Source organism: Hyperolius riggenbachi, chromosome 11 (assembly GCF_040937935.1).
Source record: "Hyperolius riggenbachi isolate aHypRig1 chromosome 11, aHypRig1.pri, whole genome shotgun sequence".
NCBI lineage: Eukaryota > Metazoa > Chordata > Amphibia > Anura > Hyperoliidae > Hyperolius > Hyperolius riggenbachi.
Genome location: NC_090656.1, coordinates 174,486,569 through 174,505,110, shown reverse-complemented (window position 1 = coordinate 174,505,110; position 18,542 = coordinate 174,486,569). Strand labels below are relative to the sequence as shown.

At 41.1% G+C, this 18,542-nt stretch overlaps 1 protein-coding gene across 1 annotated transcript in view; it reads right to left on the bottom strand.

Annotated features, from left to right (window-relative positions):
- Nucleotides 1-6,655: 6,655 nt before the first annotated feature.
- The window catches only part of OSGIN1 (oxidative stress induced growth inhibitor 1), a 38,366-nt gene continuing 26,479 nt past the window's right edge, over nucleotides 6,656-18,542 (bottom strand). Inside the window, exons 4-6 of the mRNA XM_068261816.1 lie at nucleotides 17,840-18,031; nucleotides 15,534-15,625; nucleotides 6,656-12,234 (exon numbers count right to left, since the gene is read on the bottom strand). Coding sequence (XP_068117917.1) covers nucleotides 11,247-12,234; nucleotides 15,534-15,625; nucleotides 17,840-18,031 — 1,272 coding nt within the window. The 3' untranslated portion in view covers nucleotides 6,656-11,246. The remainder of the gene's footprint in view (nucleotides 12,235-15,533; nucleotides 15,626-17,839; nucleotides 18,032-18,542) is intronic.

Below are 18,542 nucleotides of genomic sequence, written 5' to 3'. Positions count from 1 at the left end.
CAGTGTCTTAATGAAGGTAATTCTCTGTGCGACAGTACCTGAAGAATTAGGTCTTAACTCAAAGTAAGACAACACTCGATTTTTAAAGTTTCGAAAGTCAGATCTGAGACCAGAAAACTTCTCGGGCACAGGCATACATAAGTCTGTAACAAGAGGGGATTGCACTATGTTTATAGCAGATTGAAGTTCCTGAATAGCCCCAAATATCTGACTGATCTGATTCTGCTGGTCCAGAGCTATCCCGGAAAGCTGGTTAACTGCGGTAGTCAGGACTTTAACATGTCTACATAGTGCGTCCATTTGGGTTTGGTCTGCCATTCTGTAACGATTTGTGTCAGCACGCAAAGAGAATCTGATTATTGGTGGTCTGCAGTATCACCAAGAATGCAGATATATACCCGATTATTGATGATCTGCAGAATCACAGATAATACAGATATATTGCTAACCTCTGGACACCTATGGTATGTGAGTGTTTGGTGTAACAGTAATACTTTGAGTAATGCACCTGCTCAGCAGGTGATCAGAAGCAGCCTGGAATACTGCTTATGAGGACACAGGAACCTTCCAACAGCCTGAGATTCTCCAAGGGGTGGAGTCAGGCTGAAGGTAGGAGGAACCTGAGCGGGAGTGACACCTGAAGAGTGGATGTCACTAGTAGGTCAGGAGACTATCTCTTAAGGGAGAGAGATAGTTCCCAAGGTAGTAACAGATATCAAACAATGGCTAGTCTTGGTGTGAGGTCCGTAGTCTCGACACCCTGGAACTAGTCTGAAGTATAACACAAATGATAATACAGTTCCCTAGTCTTGGGCGTGAGGTCCTTGGTCTCTACCCCCTGGAACTAGTCTAGAGTATAACACAAATGATAATGCAGTTCCCTAGTCTTGGGTGTGAGGTCCGTAGTCACAACACCCTGGAACTAGTCTGGAGTATAACACAAATAATAATGCAGTTCCCTAGTCTTGGGTGTGAGGTCCGTAGTCACAACACCCTGGAACTAGTCTGGAGTATAACACAAATGATAATACAGTTCCCTAGTCTTGGGTGTGAGGTCCGTAGTCACAACACCCTGGAACTAGTCTATAGCATAACATACGAGAGTAATCTAGCTCAGTGTGAATTCCCAGGTCCTCCCGGTTCTAACACACTGTAGGATCTGTCTATGGTCTGAATGCTTCCACGTAAATGTCTGCAATGGCAGACAACCAGAAACTGACAAGCAACCTAAATATATAGCTGCTGGAGTCTGCCGCCCCGCCTGAGCCACTCATGAGTCCAGCAGGAATCAGCTGATCCTCCTGATCAGCTGACACCTCCCCTGCTGGTATAAAGGTCCTGACATCTGGGCCGGGCGCGCGTAGCTCTCCATGCGCCTATGTGAACTAACAGACCCAGCCAGACCAAATGCAGGCCGCCGTGTACAAACTACCGCGTTGGACGTGGAAACAGCCGCCTTGTTGTCAGTACCTGCAGCGGCTTTTCCGCGTTCTTTCGTGGTACCAGGCGCACGTCTCCGCATGCCAGCCGCTGTGCCGGACGCGGACTCAGCCGTCCTGCCGTTAGCACACGCGGCGGCTTTTCCGCGTTTCCTCACACAAACCCCTTTACTTGAAGTGTACATGAGGTGGGCAAAAAAGGTGGTAATATATACTTACCTAAATGTTCTATAGGCTCTTCCAACCCTTCCAGGCTACTTCTTGCGTAGGGTGTCCCCTCCATCTTACAGCTGTATGCCCGTTCCTAATCACAACTGGGACCAGTCAGAGCCCGGCGCATGCGCAGTAAACTCTATGTGCCTTTGGGTGTCATGCACAGATGTGCACAACAGCCATGGCTGAGAACATCCTAAGCCAATGGTCTGCAAACTTATTTGTCAAAAGAGCCAAAGATCAGCAATACAACAATTAAGATTTCTTTTGAGAGCCAAATTTCTTTTCAAGAACCATGGTTTTATGAGTCTGTTTAACCATTTCAGCCCGCTGGTATTTTTCACCTTATGGACAAGAGGAATTTTCACATTTCAGTGCTCCTTCCTTTCATTATCTAATAACTTTATCACTAGTACTACTTGTCACAGCGAAATGATCTATACCTTGTTTTTTTCCGCCACCAATTAGGCTTTCTTTGGGTAGTACATTATGCTAAGAATTATTTTATTCTAAATGCATTATAATGGGAATAATAAGAAAAAAAATGAAAAAAAATCATTATTTCACAGTTTTTTAGCCATTATAGTTTTAATAATTCATTCTACGGTAATTAAAATCCACACATTTTATTTGGCCATTTGTTCCGGTTATTGCAACTTTAAAATTATATCCCTAGTATAATATATGGTGACAATATTTTATTTGGAGATAAAGGTGAATTTTTTAAGTTTTACTTCCATTACTAATTTTTAGCCCATAATTTAATAATAATATGCCCTCTTGACATACATATTAAAAAAAAATATTATTCCCTAAAGTCAGTAGGTGTCATTTTACTATTTGGCCACAAGATGTCCCCATTGAGTGCTTCCTATTCACGTGCAATATGTATGCTATAGTTAGCAATGTGTTTGTACATTATAACTAAGGAAGTAACGCAGGTATCAATGGATGCCTGCGATCACGGTGGCCTGCAGAGAGGTTAATGAATGGGAACATTGTTCCCATTCATAAATCTAACGATCGGCGGCCTTAAGCGGCGGAAATTGGTGGCGGGAGGAAGTGCGGTGGCTCTATTTCAGAATGAACACTGTTTTTGAGCGAAAACAGTGTTCATTCTCGGCGGACATGTTCAGATTGGCACAGCCCCCTGCAGCCAATCCCCCTTGTTACCAGCAACATTGTGATCGCAGGCATTTGCCCACACGATCGGCTGCACAGCACCCCAAAATGGAGGGATGTGACTAGCACGTCCCTGCGGCTGTAGTAACTGCTGCTGCAGACGAGAGGCTCACGTCGCAGCGGCAGTAATGGTTAAACTAGCTACTGACATTAAATGAAACCAGGTGATATAGTAATTTTATGTCATGACCAAAAACGATATTTCACATTAAAATATTGAAGAATGACCTTGCATTTCCTTGGAATTTTGATAATGATTAGCCTCCAGTTATTGACACGGCCTTGTATTTATAATGATTAGCCTCCAGTTATTGACACGGCCTTGTATTTATAATGATTAGCCCCCACATTGCCCTTACCTTGCAATAATAATAAATAGCACCCACATTGACACAGCCTTGCATTAATATTAATGGGTGACACTGGGCCAACTCATGGGGTGACATTGGGCCTACTTGTAGGGTGATATTGGGCTGTCTTTAGACCCTTCAGCAGTGTACTAGTTATAACTAGTATAGTACTGAAAGGTCTAAAGTTGGGCAGTCGATATTACTCAGCCTACGTGGGACTACAAGAACCAGCAGAGATCGACATGCTTTATTATAAAGTTCCTATTATATAAGTTGAAGGTGCACCAAACTAAATCATGTAGACCCCTGCTGGTTCTTGTAGTCCCATGCAAGCTGAATAATTTCAACTGGCCAACTTTGGACCTTTCAGCAGTGTACTAATTATGGAACATGAAGCCCCCTAGTAGTGCTCGGCTCGCCCGTTCACATCCAACACATTAAGAGCTTTAACCTCCCTGACGTTATGATTCTTTCCGGATTCTAGATTCTAAAACTGCTGCAATTTTTTTGCAAGCTTTTAGACCCTAAAACCGGGGAAAAAATATCATACCGTAGAGAGCTCTGCAGCAGCCCCAGCACAGACTCACTTCCCTGTGATCCAGTGCTGCAGTTCTCCCTCCGTCCTCCGGGTGGCCTGTTACCCAGTAGTAGGAACCGCAGTCTGTCGTAATGACGACAAACTCACCCGTGGGATGCAGAGACTCGGAGGACAGGAAAGAAAATGGCTGCCTGCGTCTTGTTCTCCTGGGAGGTGAGTTAAAACACCCACTACACGCTATGCTCTGTAGCCCTGCCTGCTACCGGTTACCGTTCCTGGCTTGTTTTTCTTACCCCGAGCTGGATTCGTGATAACCGCCAAGGAGGTTAATTACAAGCAGTAGCCCAGTAGTGTACCGTTGCTCTGCCAATGTTAGCCTACACAAGCGTAGGGGATATCTGTGCCTAGAATGAGACTATATGCTAGAATTCTCTTGCCTCGTTGTTTTCACCATTTCAGGTATCTCCCTATGTTGGCAGCTTCATCTTCAGCAATTCTACAGAATACCCAAGCAGCTCATAAGGGACTAAAAGAGACCAAAAAGCCCTCCAACGTTTAATGTAATATTCCTTCTTAAAACAGAAAGTACTCCGCTTTACTTGAGCAACTGTGGCTTCCCACAATGCATCACTACTGAATACCTTCTGTTTTAAGAATGCAAATTACACTTCCCCAGCTTACCACTACTGCTTTGAGTACAACAAAACAGGCAGAGCAGAATGTTTGCAAAACCATCATCTATTAACTGCCACTTAAAAGGATCATGAATGATTGTTTCAGTCCACAATTATCCACTATCTGTTCATGGCTTTAAATTCTATCAATTCCTTGTGCACTTGTCCACACCTGAGCTGAGCTTTTTGATAGTTTTTATTAAAGGGGAACTTCAGCCTAAACAAACATACTGTCATTAAGTTACATTAGTTATGTTAATTAAAATAGATAGGTAATATAATCTCTTACCCACCCTGTTTTAAAAGAACAGGCAAATGTTTGTGATCTCATGGGGGCAGCCATCTTTTTCATGGGGGCAGCAATCTTTTTGGTTGAAAGGAGGTGACAGGAAGCATGAGACACAGTTCCAACTGTCCTGATCACCCCTCCCAGCTGTGCGCGCTAGGCTTTAACTCTCAAATTCAAAAGTAAAAAAAAACAAATTTGCGCCAAAACAGCAGAAGGAGAAAGACAACATCAGAAATCCCATCATGCTTTGCACAGCATCAGGGGAAAAATGCCCGGGCAGTTTTCTTTTGTGCAGCTAAAAATGAGGCTTGGGTAAGAAAAACAAAGTTCTGATGCTGTGAAACTATTAAAGAAACACCAATCCTTTTCAGTGCTGCTGAGTAGATTTTTAGTCTGGATGTTCACTTTAAGGAAATGTTACAATTCACATTGAGTTTTAAATCAGAACATTACACACTGTTCATTAAAAATGTAAAAGTTTATTTGTAAATGCATTCAAGTAAAAAAAAAAACAGGCATGTTAAATATAAATATATACAATTAAAGTGACACGTTACAATTACATAGAAGATAGTAACTCTTCTTAAACAGGTCATACATAGGGGATGATTCACAAACTTAAATCACAGATTATAACACCTCTTCCGTTCTTCACCTTATTTATATAAATCATTCAAGGTACCAACAAGCATAAAAAGTGATAAAAGAAGACAGTAATATTGAAGGTGTTTATTAATAAAGCATACTTGAAGCACAAAACAAAACACTAGATACAGGAAGTAGTTATGGCAAACTCTCTATCTGCATTTAAAGAGACACTGAAGCGAAAAACAAATATATGATATAATGAATTGGTTGTGTAATACGGATAATTACTAGAATTTTAGTAGCAAAGAAAATATTCTATTATTTTTATTTTCAGTTATATAGTGTTTTTTTTATAACATTGCATCATTCTCTAATATTTGCAGTTTAGACACTACTCAGCATTCTAAATGGGTTCGAAAGTTCACTAGCCTGCTCTTGAAAATCTTCCCTGCAGAGGGAAAAAAAAGATACTTTTCAAGCTTATTATCTCAAGTGTCTGGCAGAGTTCTCTGCGACTTTGAAAGTCGTGGAGCTCAATGGCTAATTTGCATAGATAACAACTGGAGTTTCTTAGCTCTTCCTTTACTGGAAACAATATTAAGCCCAATCTACACGATACGATTCTTTGTGCGATTCGATTACAATTCTATTTACGATCTGATTAAATCCGACATGTCCGATAGGGATTCTATTTGATTCAATTCGATTTTCCACTGCAAAACAATGGCAAATCAATTTGAAGTAAATTGAATCCCGATCGGACATGTCGGATTTAATCGGATCGTAAATAGAATCGTAATCGAATTGCACAAAGAATCGTATCATGTAGATGGGGCTTTAGACTTATGTCTCTGTTGCTAATGTTTTTTTTCTTAGCTGTACTACACATACAAATCATTAGATCATATTTTTTTCGCTTCAGTGTCTTTAAAGGGAAGGTGCAGGGTGGCTGTTAAAAAAATAAAAAATGCCCATCCACTTACCTGGGGCTTCCTCCAGCCCGTGGCAGCCAGGACGTGCCCTCGGCGCCGCTCCGCAGGCTCCCGGTCCCCTCTGGTGGCCGACCCGACCTGGCCGGCTGCCAGGTCGGGCTCTTCTGCGTTTCAAAATGCGCCTCACGGGGGCGCGCTGACGTCATCGGACGTCCTCTGGGCTGTACTGCGCAGGCGCAGAACTACTGCGCCTGCGCAGTACAGCCCAGAGGACGTCCGATGACGTCAGCGCGCCCCCGTGAGGCGCATTTTGAAACGCAGAAGAGCCCGACCTGGCAGCCGGCCAGGTCGGGTCGGCCACCGGAGGGGACCGGGAGCCTGCGGAGCGGCGCCGAGGGCACGTCCTGGCTGCCACGGGCTGGAGGAAGCCCCAGGTAAGTGGATGGGCATTTTTATTTTTTAACAGCCACCCTGAACCTTCCCTTTGAAGAGGGCTTAGATACTTTCCTTGTATTGAAAGGCATCCATGGCTATAATTACTAGATAATTCCCAGGAGAGTTGATCCGGGGATTTATCTGAATGTCATCTGGGGTCGGTAAGGAATTTTTACCTTAAAAATTGACCCAAGCCTTGTTAAGTTTTTCACCTTCCCCTGGATCAACTAGGAACTGTGTGGGTTAAGGATGGTTTGTTTGATTCCTTCTGGTTGAACTTTATGGACGGATGTCTTTTTTCAACCAAACTATGTTAGATATGTACCTCAGTAGAGGGAAGCCTCGGGATAGTCTAGAGGCTTCCTAAATCTAATGCCTCTCAATTCCTGCACTGTGGCCCTTTGAAGATATTTGACAATATTGTGGAATATGGTGCTTGCTGGAGGCACCCCCCTCCATGTATGCTGCACTACATAGGCTCAAAGTACAGCCTGTGCACTAGCAGGGAGATGCTCATGCACGGCTTTTTTTCCTTGCACGAGCAGCTTCCTGTTACTGCGCAGCAGAGCCGGATCATCCACAAGGCAGTTCTATGTAGTTGCCTAGGGCCTGGAGAGAGTCTAGGAGCCTGCTGGATGCTATTCACCACCAAATCTTACTAAAAAAGAAAGAGGACTATCAGCGGTGGGCAAAAACTGGCACCTGTGAGTGCACAGAGGGAGTGCAATCACAGAGAAGAAGGTCTAGGCCAGCAGCAAGGGGTCAAGGAGGATCCGGGAAGCTTCTGGATCATCCAGCAGCTTCCCTCTACCAACGTCAGAAGAGTATTTTTTTTTTTTTTATCTTCATTTTTTCGGGAGATGCTAAATACAAATCTGTTTTTATAAAAAAAGAGAAATAATTTAGGAATGATAATTCATAAGTTTTGTGAATCAACCCCATAGACCATGAATTATGCACTTTTTTTAGGTAAACATTAGAAGAATGCACTATGCACATGCAAAACCCTTTGCATGTAAACATGCATTGAAAACATAATCCAAGAACTGCATGTAAAGTGTATGATCAAGTAGTTGTACATGTAACATTTAAACATATTTAAACATAATGGGCACATTTGCACATTTAATGAACTTCAGAGGCCATCTTATAAAAGTAGAGCTCCACAGATATAAACTTTGGCCTATTTATGAACAGTGGTGGTCAATGAGAGGCAATTAACTCAAAGATGATGAAGATGATGCAAGTTTTATGGTGAACTCAGCAAATGCTGCAGCTGCTCTATCTGATTGGTCAAATTTCTAGCTGCATAAATGAGCTAATTCTGATTGGCCCAAGTCTAACGGCATGCAAATCTGAAATAAAACTGGCATCAACTCAGAAAATGAATTGACCATCTTTACTGCTGATTGCAAGCGCCCATAGATATCAATGAATTGCACCACCAGAGAACAAGATGTAATAAGGCATTCACACATTAATAAATAATGTAGTTTTAGTGTTCTGTAGAAAGGACGCAATGTCTTTATAAAAATAAACCTCTGATTTGACGCACCCCATATGGGGGTGTACTTTTATCAGACCTACAAGGTCTACCAGACCTCCGATCCTCGTAAGATACACCTTCAAGGTGACTCAACCACATAAAGGCATTAATAAATCATCAACTAGTGATGCTAGTGTACTGGTCCCATCGTAGCCCTGTGTATGTAGTCAGCAGAGTATGGTGTATTCACACTCCAGTCTTGCCAGTTCTCTGGCTGCTGAGGATATCTTGTAGTTTAGCATGATAGGCCGTCTAAAGCCTATCACAGCGGACAAGGCAAGTCACATGAGTGAGATGTTCAGCTTAATGTCATATCTACAGTGCTTCTGTGAAGTGGCCTTTGTTTGGGGAAATGATTGGTTGCATAAGGTAGAAATACTCTTGTACAGACTACTGTCTCCTCCCAATCAGCCCCCTCACACACATAAACATGAAAAATTAATCAACTGCGTTAAACCTTTTGTACAACAACAGCCCAGTAGAGCAAACAGATGTGGCTGAATTCAAAAGAAACAGCTCATGTGTGCCTATGTGGGCAGCTAAAGTTAAGAATGGGTGTTTGAAGTTTTGTCACTACTGGAATGTACAATCTGGACACTTTCACCCAATGATGAAATAATCTGAATGTATCATGACAAAAGTAACAATAAAGTGCTACTTTTTTTTTTTTTTTTTAATTCTTTGAAATAAACTGCACACTTTTAATAAAGCTTAAAGTGTTATTATTCTTCTAAATGTGCTTAAAATAACTTAAAATAAAGCCCTGATCAATAAAGCAATATATATATTTTTTTAAATATAGGCATGTCAACTGCAGTATGTATGGTGTAAAAAACACACTTACTGCACAGGGTAAGGGGATCCTACACATCTCTGGGGTTGCTGGCTCTGTGTATTAGGTACTCCAATAACACTAACAGGAGAGTATAGCAAGGCAGCTTTCTCAATGAAAGATGCAGAGATTGAGAAGTGGCTTTGGAAAACACTACAGTAAACACAGGTATGCATCTGTGATGCAGCCGGTTAAAATCCTTGAACTATGCAGAGATGACCTGATAAAGTTCCAGCCCTAAAGTGGAGTCCCAAGGAACCTAGATAATAATTTTTGTGGCACGGAAGTTGCATGTTAGCCAAGTACAGTGATCTGCAAACTTGGCTCTGCAGCTGTAAAGGAACTGCAAGTCTTACAATGCATTTGCCTTTATGAATCATGTCTGTTAGACCCCCACAATGCATTGTGGGACTTGTAGTTCCATAACAGCTGGAGAGCCAAGTTTGCAGATCACTGGCCAAGTACATTAAAGCAAACCTAAAGTGAAAATAAACTGATTAGATAAACAATTGTATCTATAGAGCTATTCCTAAACTAGGCTTTCTTGGAATCCAATGCCTTAATATATATCTAAAAGTAAAATATGTATATTTTAATTTAACTGTCTCAGATGAATGATGAGGTTTTTTTTTATTTCAGCTCCCATAAAGACAAATCTTGAAAGATTGAAGTTTATCTGTTTCCTGTACTCAGATGTGTTTCCCTGCCACACACAGTTTTATCATATGTAATTAGTCATCCGTTAGAGTAAACTGCATACCAACTGCAGAGAAACTGTTAGTAAGGTTGAGTTTCCACTGGGGTGCAGTGTCCATTTCCAAAGCAAGTGCTGAACCTGTGTGAATACGAATTTGCATCCAAATCACTATAGCCATGCTATGCACAGCTATGGGGATTCAGATTCATTGTGCAGAAAACTGCAACAGGCTGCAATTTTTCCCCACACGCAATGCAGATTCAGCCTACTGATTTCAATAGGCTGCAACTGCGCATCCAAATTTATGTGCAGGAAACTGCGATTCGGCTGCAGTGGAAATGGGCCTTTAGAGCCATAAAATGTGGGGAAAGATGAACACAGCCTAGTTCTGAGTAACATTGCGTTATTCTCAAGTTTGCATACACAGCTTTATCTCACTATGAGGTTTATTCACAAAAGGCCAATAACACTGCCCACCATGCGGCAATGTTACCAGCCAGTACTGAAAATAGTAACGCTTGTTGCGTTGATAGTGTTACAATAGCAACATGCGTCCACAGTGTACACACTGCTGTAACGCTCAGTACAGTGTTTACGTGGGGTGCTATGGTAACTCTCTCGCACTATTGGTGCAATGACATTACTATTTTCAGTACAGACCGGTAACATTGCCGCGTGGTGCCTTTTGTGAAAAGCTCCTATGCTTTTTTTTTCCTCAAAGGAGATATTTGATCATGGTATCTAAAAAAATAACTTCAGCACTTAGCAACTGATAAAGGTTCAGAAAAAAAAGGAAAATGTAATATCAAACTTATTGTTTAGTAATTCTTTACATGTTGGGATCTTTACAGGTATTTTCTTGATAAGATAAGAAAATATCTCCTTGAGAGCCTATGTCACTTTATCCAAAAGTAGATTTGGCACGTAGGTCAAATGGTTGTTCTAGATCAGGCTTCCACAGAATCAGAGCTACAACAGCAACAACAAAACATTTGTAAAGCTCTTTTCTCTCATAGGCACCAGAGAGCTGGGATAAATCTGTTAACAACAGAGAATTATATACAATGTTATTAACAGGGCTTATATTCTACATCTTGGCAGAAGCAAAAGTAAACAGTAACCTATTGTTATTTTTTTTTCAACAATACAATATTTTCATCAACCGTTTAAAAAGGTGCCTTTCAAAATCTTGATATTAATCAAAATGTCATAAAAAAATAAATATAATATAGATGATAAAACTATAACCTACTACACAGAATAAAATATAACCTTCTTCAAAAAATGCTCTAGTAACAAAAATATATAGATGTGCTCTTTCAGATTATACCGGGAGGTAAAATTGCGTAGAAACAATAGCTTATTTGGGTCCCAGCTGAGAAGACAGTCAGCCATAAGCAGGGCATCTTCCTCTGAGACGGAATGATTTTTCTTTGGCTAGTCACTGCTGTGTTGGGGACCTTTTGCTTGTGCCCTATCACACAGAGAAGTGTGTGTTGGCTGGTATTACAAAATGACACCACTTACAGTATTAAGGGGGTCTCTGCTTAGATTTCAGCAGAGAACTGGCAACAGCCAAAGCTCCTCCTTGAACGAAGCGTACAAAATAGTCACCAGCCAGAGGTCCCACTGCATAGAGTCCTTTCTCTTGTAAAGACTCATACGTGAATGGATCAATGTCCAGTGGGTTTCTCTTGGAGCTCACCGGTTGCTCATTGTCTACAGCTAGATAGGTTCCATTATTTGGAAGGAAAGACAAGTTGGGATTGGAACCAATAAGAATAAGAGCCATGGAGATACTGAAAGCTTTGAGCTGACCATACTTGTCCCTGAAGACACATTTTTTGTTGTCGGTAAAATGGACAGCTTGGTGCTCAGGGAGGCTCATATAACCATCATAGGGTCCACCTTGAAAGACTGACTGTTCCTTCATCATCTGGTGCACCTTATGGTACTCTGGATACATGACTTGAGGCAACTGATTGAAGATAAGTGCTGGGTCATTAACTCGTCTTCTAAAGGCATGAATTACTGGGACGTTGTAATGATGTGCTAACAGAATGGCATCTGCCGCTGTGAGCCCTGCCCCTATAATCAAAACTGGGTCTGAATCTTGGTGGACTTTTCTTGCCTTCACAGCCTCTTCAAGAGCTGAAATCTGGTGGGTTACAAATGGAAAGTCTTCACCTTGGATTCCCAACCTGAGTGGGCTGTCGTACGTTCCTGTAGCAAGGACCACATTCTCTGTATAGACGCAGAAGTCCTGCTGGTTTCCAGAATTGTCCTTGATGAAGCCACTCACTTGGAACACACTCTTCTGGAGTGCCCCATCTGACTTATACTCTGGGTCCTCCCACATGTTTTCCTGCCCAGGATCATTCTCCTCACTTGCAGTCACTTTCTGAACAGATGTGACCACTGCTCCTGAGACAAAGTGATCTTGAAGTCTCTTACTCTTTACATAGTACTGGTAATAGTTCAGGATGTCACCTGCAGTAGATCTGTCATTTCTGAGGTTCCTAAAAAGCAGAAGAAACAAGTCATTAGATATAGTGTTATGTTATGCTTTCTAGCATTCTAAATTAACTTTTGTGAAAATGAACTTTTGAGCATAAGTAATGTAGGAAACAAAAAACATTAGATGTTACAATTCTAACTAAATTACTTCAATTAATGTAAATTAAGCAGGAACATAAGAGTTAAAAAGTATAGTATCATGGGGGTGTATTCACTAAACTGCGGTAATCAGAATAACATGTGTAAGAGTAATGCATAATGTAATACAACTCACAAAGATGCACCACAATCAAATCAACAGTGCCAAAACTGTTGGTCTAAAGTAATATGTGGTCTCTGCTATATGTTATTATTATGTGCATTAAAGTGGTCTGAAACTCCAAAATAGCATTCAATAAAAATGTGTTATCCTACTTTTTATTACTCATACAGTTATCATATTTGCTTTTGTGCACAAGTAATCTTGTCTGCCTATAAATTACACGTTTCCAAAGTGTAGTTTATCTTGCCCTGAAAGCTGGCATTGCATTTTATTCTTTTTCTATTATAACTGCTTTTTATTATATATTAAAATCATCTAATGAGTTATTCAGAACTGTGTGTGTGCCTTAAGCAGAGACAGTTTCTCAGAGAGTGTTTGTTTACATTCCAGTGTTAATACATTTGTGTTTAACAAGTAAAAAAGATACTGTTATCTCCAGTTTGGATGCAGATTTGAAGCTGAATAGCAGGACAAACTGCTTTGTTTACCCATTTCAGGGATGTTCTGCTAGGATTTGTTTCTGGGATAGTAGCTTTAAAGCTGTAAGGAAAGTTTTAGAGCTAAGTAGAAATGCTGACTTTCAGACCACTTTAACACTTGCAGTCCTTGGTTTTTTTTTTAGAACTATAACCTTTACAGTATTCTTATGTTATGCTAAAACAGTTGTTCTTATGAGCTCATTGCTATTTTATCTTTAAACAGTATGCCTTACACGCTGCAAAAAGACCCATCTTTTCCTGTTTCTTGTTATAGAACAAGACGGTCAGCCATAAGCAGGGCTTTCTTTCTTTCTATACAGTTTCTTTATATACAGTACCTGCAGCTTGGGAGCTTTAGCACTGATATATCTAAAACTAAAACATCTACATTTAATATACATTACTTTGTAAATGTAAATTCCATTTCTGTATACATTTTATTACCCGACAGACATAAATGTTACAAGAAAGGTCAGTCACAGGCATTCTAAATAACAGTGCAGGCTTCCAGGAATAATCAGTCATCTGGATAAAAGTGCACGTCCCCCTCGCACCTCTACAGTGGCCACATCAATATTTTCTGGGGCTTTGAGGTGACAGTTTTTAAACTTTATTTCTAGCTTGCTTGTGGTGGTGTAATAAAAAAAATCCCACATAAAGGTAGAGAAATTTTCCAGCATGAAAATGATAAGGTGCCTGCAGCACCCCTGCTGTGTGGACGCAATCAATCAATCAATCAGAATTGAATGTATTTGCCAGAATTTACTTTAATACGATCGTCGTTCCCAGAATTGGTTGTGGTACACATGGCATAGGCATTTTAACAAGACAGACAGTATAAGGACAAACATGAGATGGGAAAAGCAGCATACACTGGGGGTGTGTGTGTGGTGGGTTATGGGGGTCATCCATTGAGAGCACTAGCAGCTCAGGTGAGGGACAGTACTACCAAGAGTGACAAGAGTTCAGAGCACTGTCCAGGGGCTTGGGTGCTGCGGATGGACATGGTGGGAGGAGTTGCAGAGGAGGACAGCTTGAGGGAATCAAATCAAATCCTCAGCACTGCATCAAGTCACTGACTTAGGGCACATTTCCATATGCGCACTTTCAGCCACGCTTATGGAAACGCGATCACAGGGACATCAGAGAGTGCATAGACTGCACTCTCTGATGTTTCCCATACAGACGCTGCATTTCAGCACTAAATCACAGCGCATGGTTGCCTGCATTTTGGGGCCCTTGCGTTCCCATTGATTATAATGAATGGGATGGCAAGCACCACCCACGGGGGAGTCACGTGCAGGGCAGAGCTGCGCTAACGCACGGCTCCTGCACTACACCATGGAAACAAGCCCTAACAAACCACCTGTCAATACGAAAGGCCCGAAAAAAATTAAAGTTTGATTCTGAGGGGAAAAAATACGTTGTTTTTGAGAAAATCACTTTTAAAAAATTCAAAGAAAAAATGATATTTTGCCGCAGAACACTGAGGACACAGGGGGACAGAGGTGACACAATGTGGGACACTGGAGGCACAGCAGGTCATCTTAGCGTCATACGCTGAGTTGGGCACCGCTATAGCGCCATTGCTATAGTCCATGTCCCCCGCATGAGTAATTCAGGAGATCCGATCGCTAGACCCCAAATTACTTCTCCCTCTGCGTTGCTACGACTAGTATTTCACGTCTACGGGAATTGCCTGCAAAGCTTGGCATTAAGTCACCAGTTCATGCTTTGATGTACTATTGTTATACATATACACATTCTAAATCTACATTTGCGTGCTACATCAAAACACAAAGTTCCAACCTTTACGTTTCAAAGGAATTTTATGTTTATTATTATTATGTTTCTGCATGCTAAAAATAGCTTTTGTATAAGCTGCACTAGAAACAGCTGACCAACACTCGCAGGTTATGCTGGATACACACCATGCGTTTCCGCGTCGTATGCGTCCGTCGATACGCGTCAATTCGATTATTTCCGAGCATTTCCGAACGCATTTCGATGATTTTTAGGTCGATTGCCATGTAAAGTATGGCAAATCGACCTAACGATCCATCGAAGCTTGAATCAGACATGTCTGAAATAATCGAATCGATGCGTATCCACGGACGCATCAACCGCGGAAACGCATGGTGTGTATCCAGCATTAGAGATGGGAAAAGTACCTAGGTGAAAATACTGACTACCTCCTGTAGATCTTATGCCCAGCATATGGCTTAAAATGTTAAACAGTTGCCTATTCCAGCTTCCTCTACCCTTTTAAAATAGCATCGGATTTCTCAATGGACCTAAATATAAAGATGTTTTCAAACATGCTGAACATAAAGCTGGCCAACAATGGATAATAGACTTTCATTTAGAGCATCCAGACAGAATCTCAGGTTGGTTTAGTAAAGCTTACAGATGTGCAGCCATCATTATTGGCGGAAGCTCTTTTGAATTAGAAATAGCAACAGATGTTCTTCTAATATCTTCTATGCAGCAGATGGGATTCTATTCCTGTATAGACAAGTCAGTGTATTTCAAAGGTTTATTGGAAATGTGCTTTTTGTACCTCCGTTTCATCCTCATCCAGTCTTTGAATGATAAATCCGGAAGGCCCATCCAGTCTCCACGGCTGAGAGTGATCATGGATCCCTCAATGGCCTGCAACAAACACAAATACTGATGGTCACAAACCTTAAAGAGACTCAGTAACAAAAAATGCATCCTGTTTTCTACCATTCTACAAGTTCCAAAACCTATCCTAATGTGCTCTGGCTTACTGCAGCACTTTCTACTATCACCATCTCCTTAATAAATCAGCTTATCTTTCCCCTGTCGAACTTGTCGCCCTGTGTCTGGAAGGCTGCCAAGTTCATCAGTGTTGTGGTTCTGTGATACATCTCCCCCTCCTGCCCCTCTATGCACACTGCCTGTGTGTTATTTAGATTAGGGCAGCTTCTCTCTGTTCTCTTATCTTTTACAAGCTGGATAAATCATCCTCTGAGCTGGCTGGGCTTTCACATACTGAGGAATTACATACGGGCACAGCTCTCTGCACTCTGCAGGAAGAAACAGCCTGTCACTTCAGTGGATGAAAGCTGCAGAGGGAAAGAAACACACAAATGATCTCTTGAGATTCAAAAGGAAAGCTGTATACAGCCTGATTGCGTATGGATGTGTTTTCTATGTGTGGACATACTGTACATCAACCTACTTCCTGTTTTGCTGGCCATTTTGTTTGTTTATAAACAAACTTTTGAAAACTGTTTTTAACCACTTTTAATGTGGCGGGGAGCGGCGAAATTGTGACAGAGGGTAATAGGAGATGTCCCCTAACACACTGGTATGTTTACTTTTGTGCGATTTTAACAATACAGATTCTCTTTAAATAGACACAGTCACAATATGTACAGAAGGGCTTGCTTGTATGAAAACATTTTAAAAAGCTGACATTCAGTTTGAAGGCAACTGCAGCAGAAATAACACCACTTCTGTGATAACCCGGCTTAAATGGTTTTGACTTTTATGCAGAATTGCCATTTTTTGTTTGCCAATTTCAGAAGAAATCTATAATTCAAACCCGCAAAAGCTGTAAATGAGTGTCATCAATTTTCTGGTCACTTCTTTACAAATAAAACTACCATTACACTTCTAAAATGCCAAAAGCGTACTTTCTGCACATATTTTTCTGCACTTTGGTATGAATTTATTGTGTACTGCTTTAGCATACACTAAGTGCAAATACATGTGTGGTGTTTAGAAAAGTGCAAGAAGCTGTTTGCACGCAGACAGAGATTTACGAAGACCTTCAGCAGTCTTCTGAAACCTGGCCGTCACGTGTGCCACAAAGACATCAGGACAGGTATGTATTTAATCCCCTCCCATCCATCTTCATTCAGACAGAGCCTGTCGATTTTTACCTTAGGTAGTCTTTAATAGAGCAGCACAGAGTTCATAATCCACACACAGTACGTACCACCTATGCCACCACCCATCGGTCAACCATGCAAAAGTGCAATGTCCTAAATTAATAAATTATGCTGCTAGGCTGCAAATTGATGCAAACCCAGGGAACCAGAAGACCCAAAGTTCATTGTGTGCCTCCTACACATAACTCCTGCTTTCAAATTCAGCCACATCCTTTTCCTTTTGGATCCAGCCCAATCTCATGAGACACCTTTGTCTTATGCAGTTTAGAAGCATAAATGAAGGTTTACCGACCATTGCTTGGGACCTGATAAGTTTTCTATGGGATGTGGACAACAGCTGTCTGTACCATAGTCAGAACTATGGTTCCTATTCATAAAGTGCTGACAATTCACCACTTTAGGCTTCTCCTTGCTTTGTTGACAAAACACAGCACTTTAAAAAGAGAAACTGTGGCCCATTTACATTTCGTTAGTGATGTAAATGGATTTCTTAGTGATGTAAATGGGAAGTCATGTTCTCTGCAAAGCTGCTGGCCCCCTGTGGCTAGGGCTGGTGAAATGATGTTTACAATCATCTGATAACCTTGCTGATGAATAAGGCGGTGGGAGGCAATCTCGCCCCGTCATTATGGCATCTCCAATTGGGAGGGGTTGACGCTTTGCTCAAGTGCAGGCTCCTTGAATGGTATTGCTAACTAAAAGATGGAGAAGGTATCCTGTGGAAAAGATGTGGTGTCCTTCTAACAATGTGTCTCATTGGACTTGGCAGTAGTGTGATTTTGGTAGAAAAAGCTTTTACTTTTTTTTTTTTTTTAACAGTTTTATGAATAAGAAGTTATGAATCTGTTACAGGGAACAGCATCTATAGATATTGGCCTCTTTTAATGGTTTCTGCAGCCACCCATTTTGTTAACTATGTGATTAACATTTATCTAAAAATACGTACATTCCAAGCGCCCCCTGGGGGACCTTTTCCCAGCACCAAATGAGGAACGGCTCTCTCTGGTTCTAGCATCCATTTCAGCACAGACTTCACATCTCCAAGAAAATCAGTGTCTGGCTTGAGCAGAGTATCAAAGAGTAGAGCAGCCGGGCTATTAGATCGACCCTCCAAACCCTCAGACAGGTACTCCAGGTCCTAAAAAACAAAAACACAATGATAGTTAGCAGAAGGGCTCCAAAGTTATGGGAAAAGTAATAATCGATTATACAGAATCCGTCACAAATAATCAAAATCTCCACACTGATATCAATGTAACAACTGTTACCTACCTGAGGGGCAAAATACTGTATAAACTGCTGTTTCAGTTACAGGTATATACTTGTGGGCTAATCTGCCACAAGTCCCTTACTTGGAGCAAGAACAAGTGGGAGTTTGTGGACAGGTCTTATTGCAACTGTACAAAGTATGTTGCCAAAGTTGTAAGCAAGTTTATTATGGGCTTACTGTCAGTCCTAGAAATGGAAGTGGAAATAAAAAAAAAAATGATAAAAAAAAAAGTCTAAAGCATTATAAATGTATATGTATGGCAATTTTATAGTGGAAGTATAATTTCCCTTTAATACTGTAGCTTTACAAAGTTACATTTTTACTGTGCCACCAATGGTCATTTTGTAGGGTTTTTTCCAGTCTATATACATTTGGCATG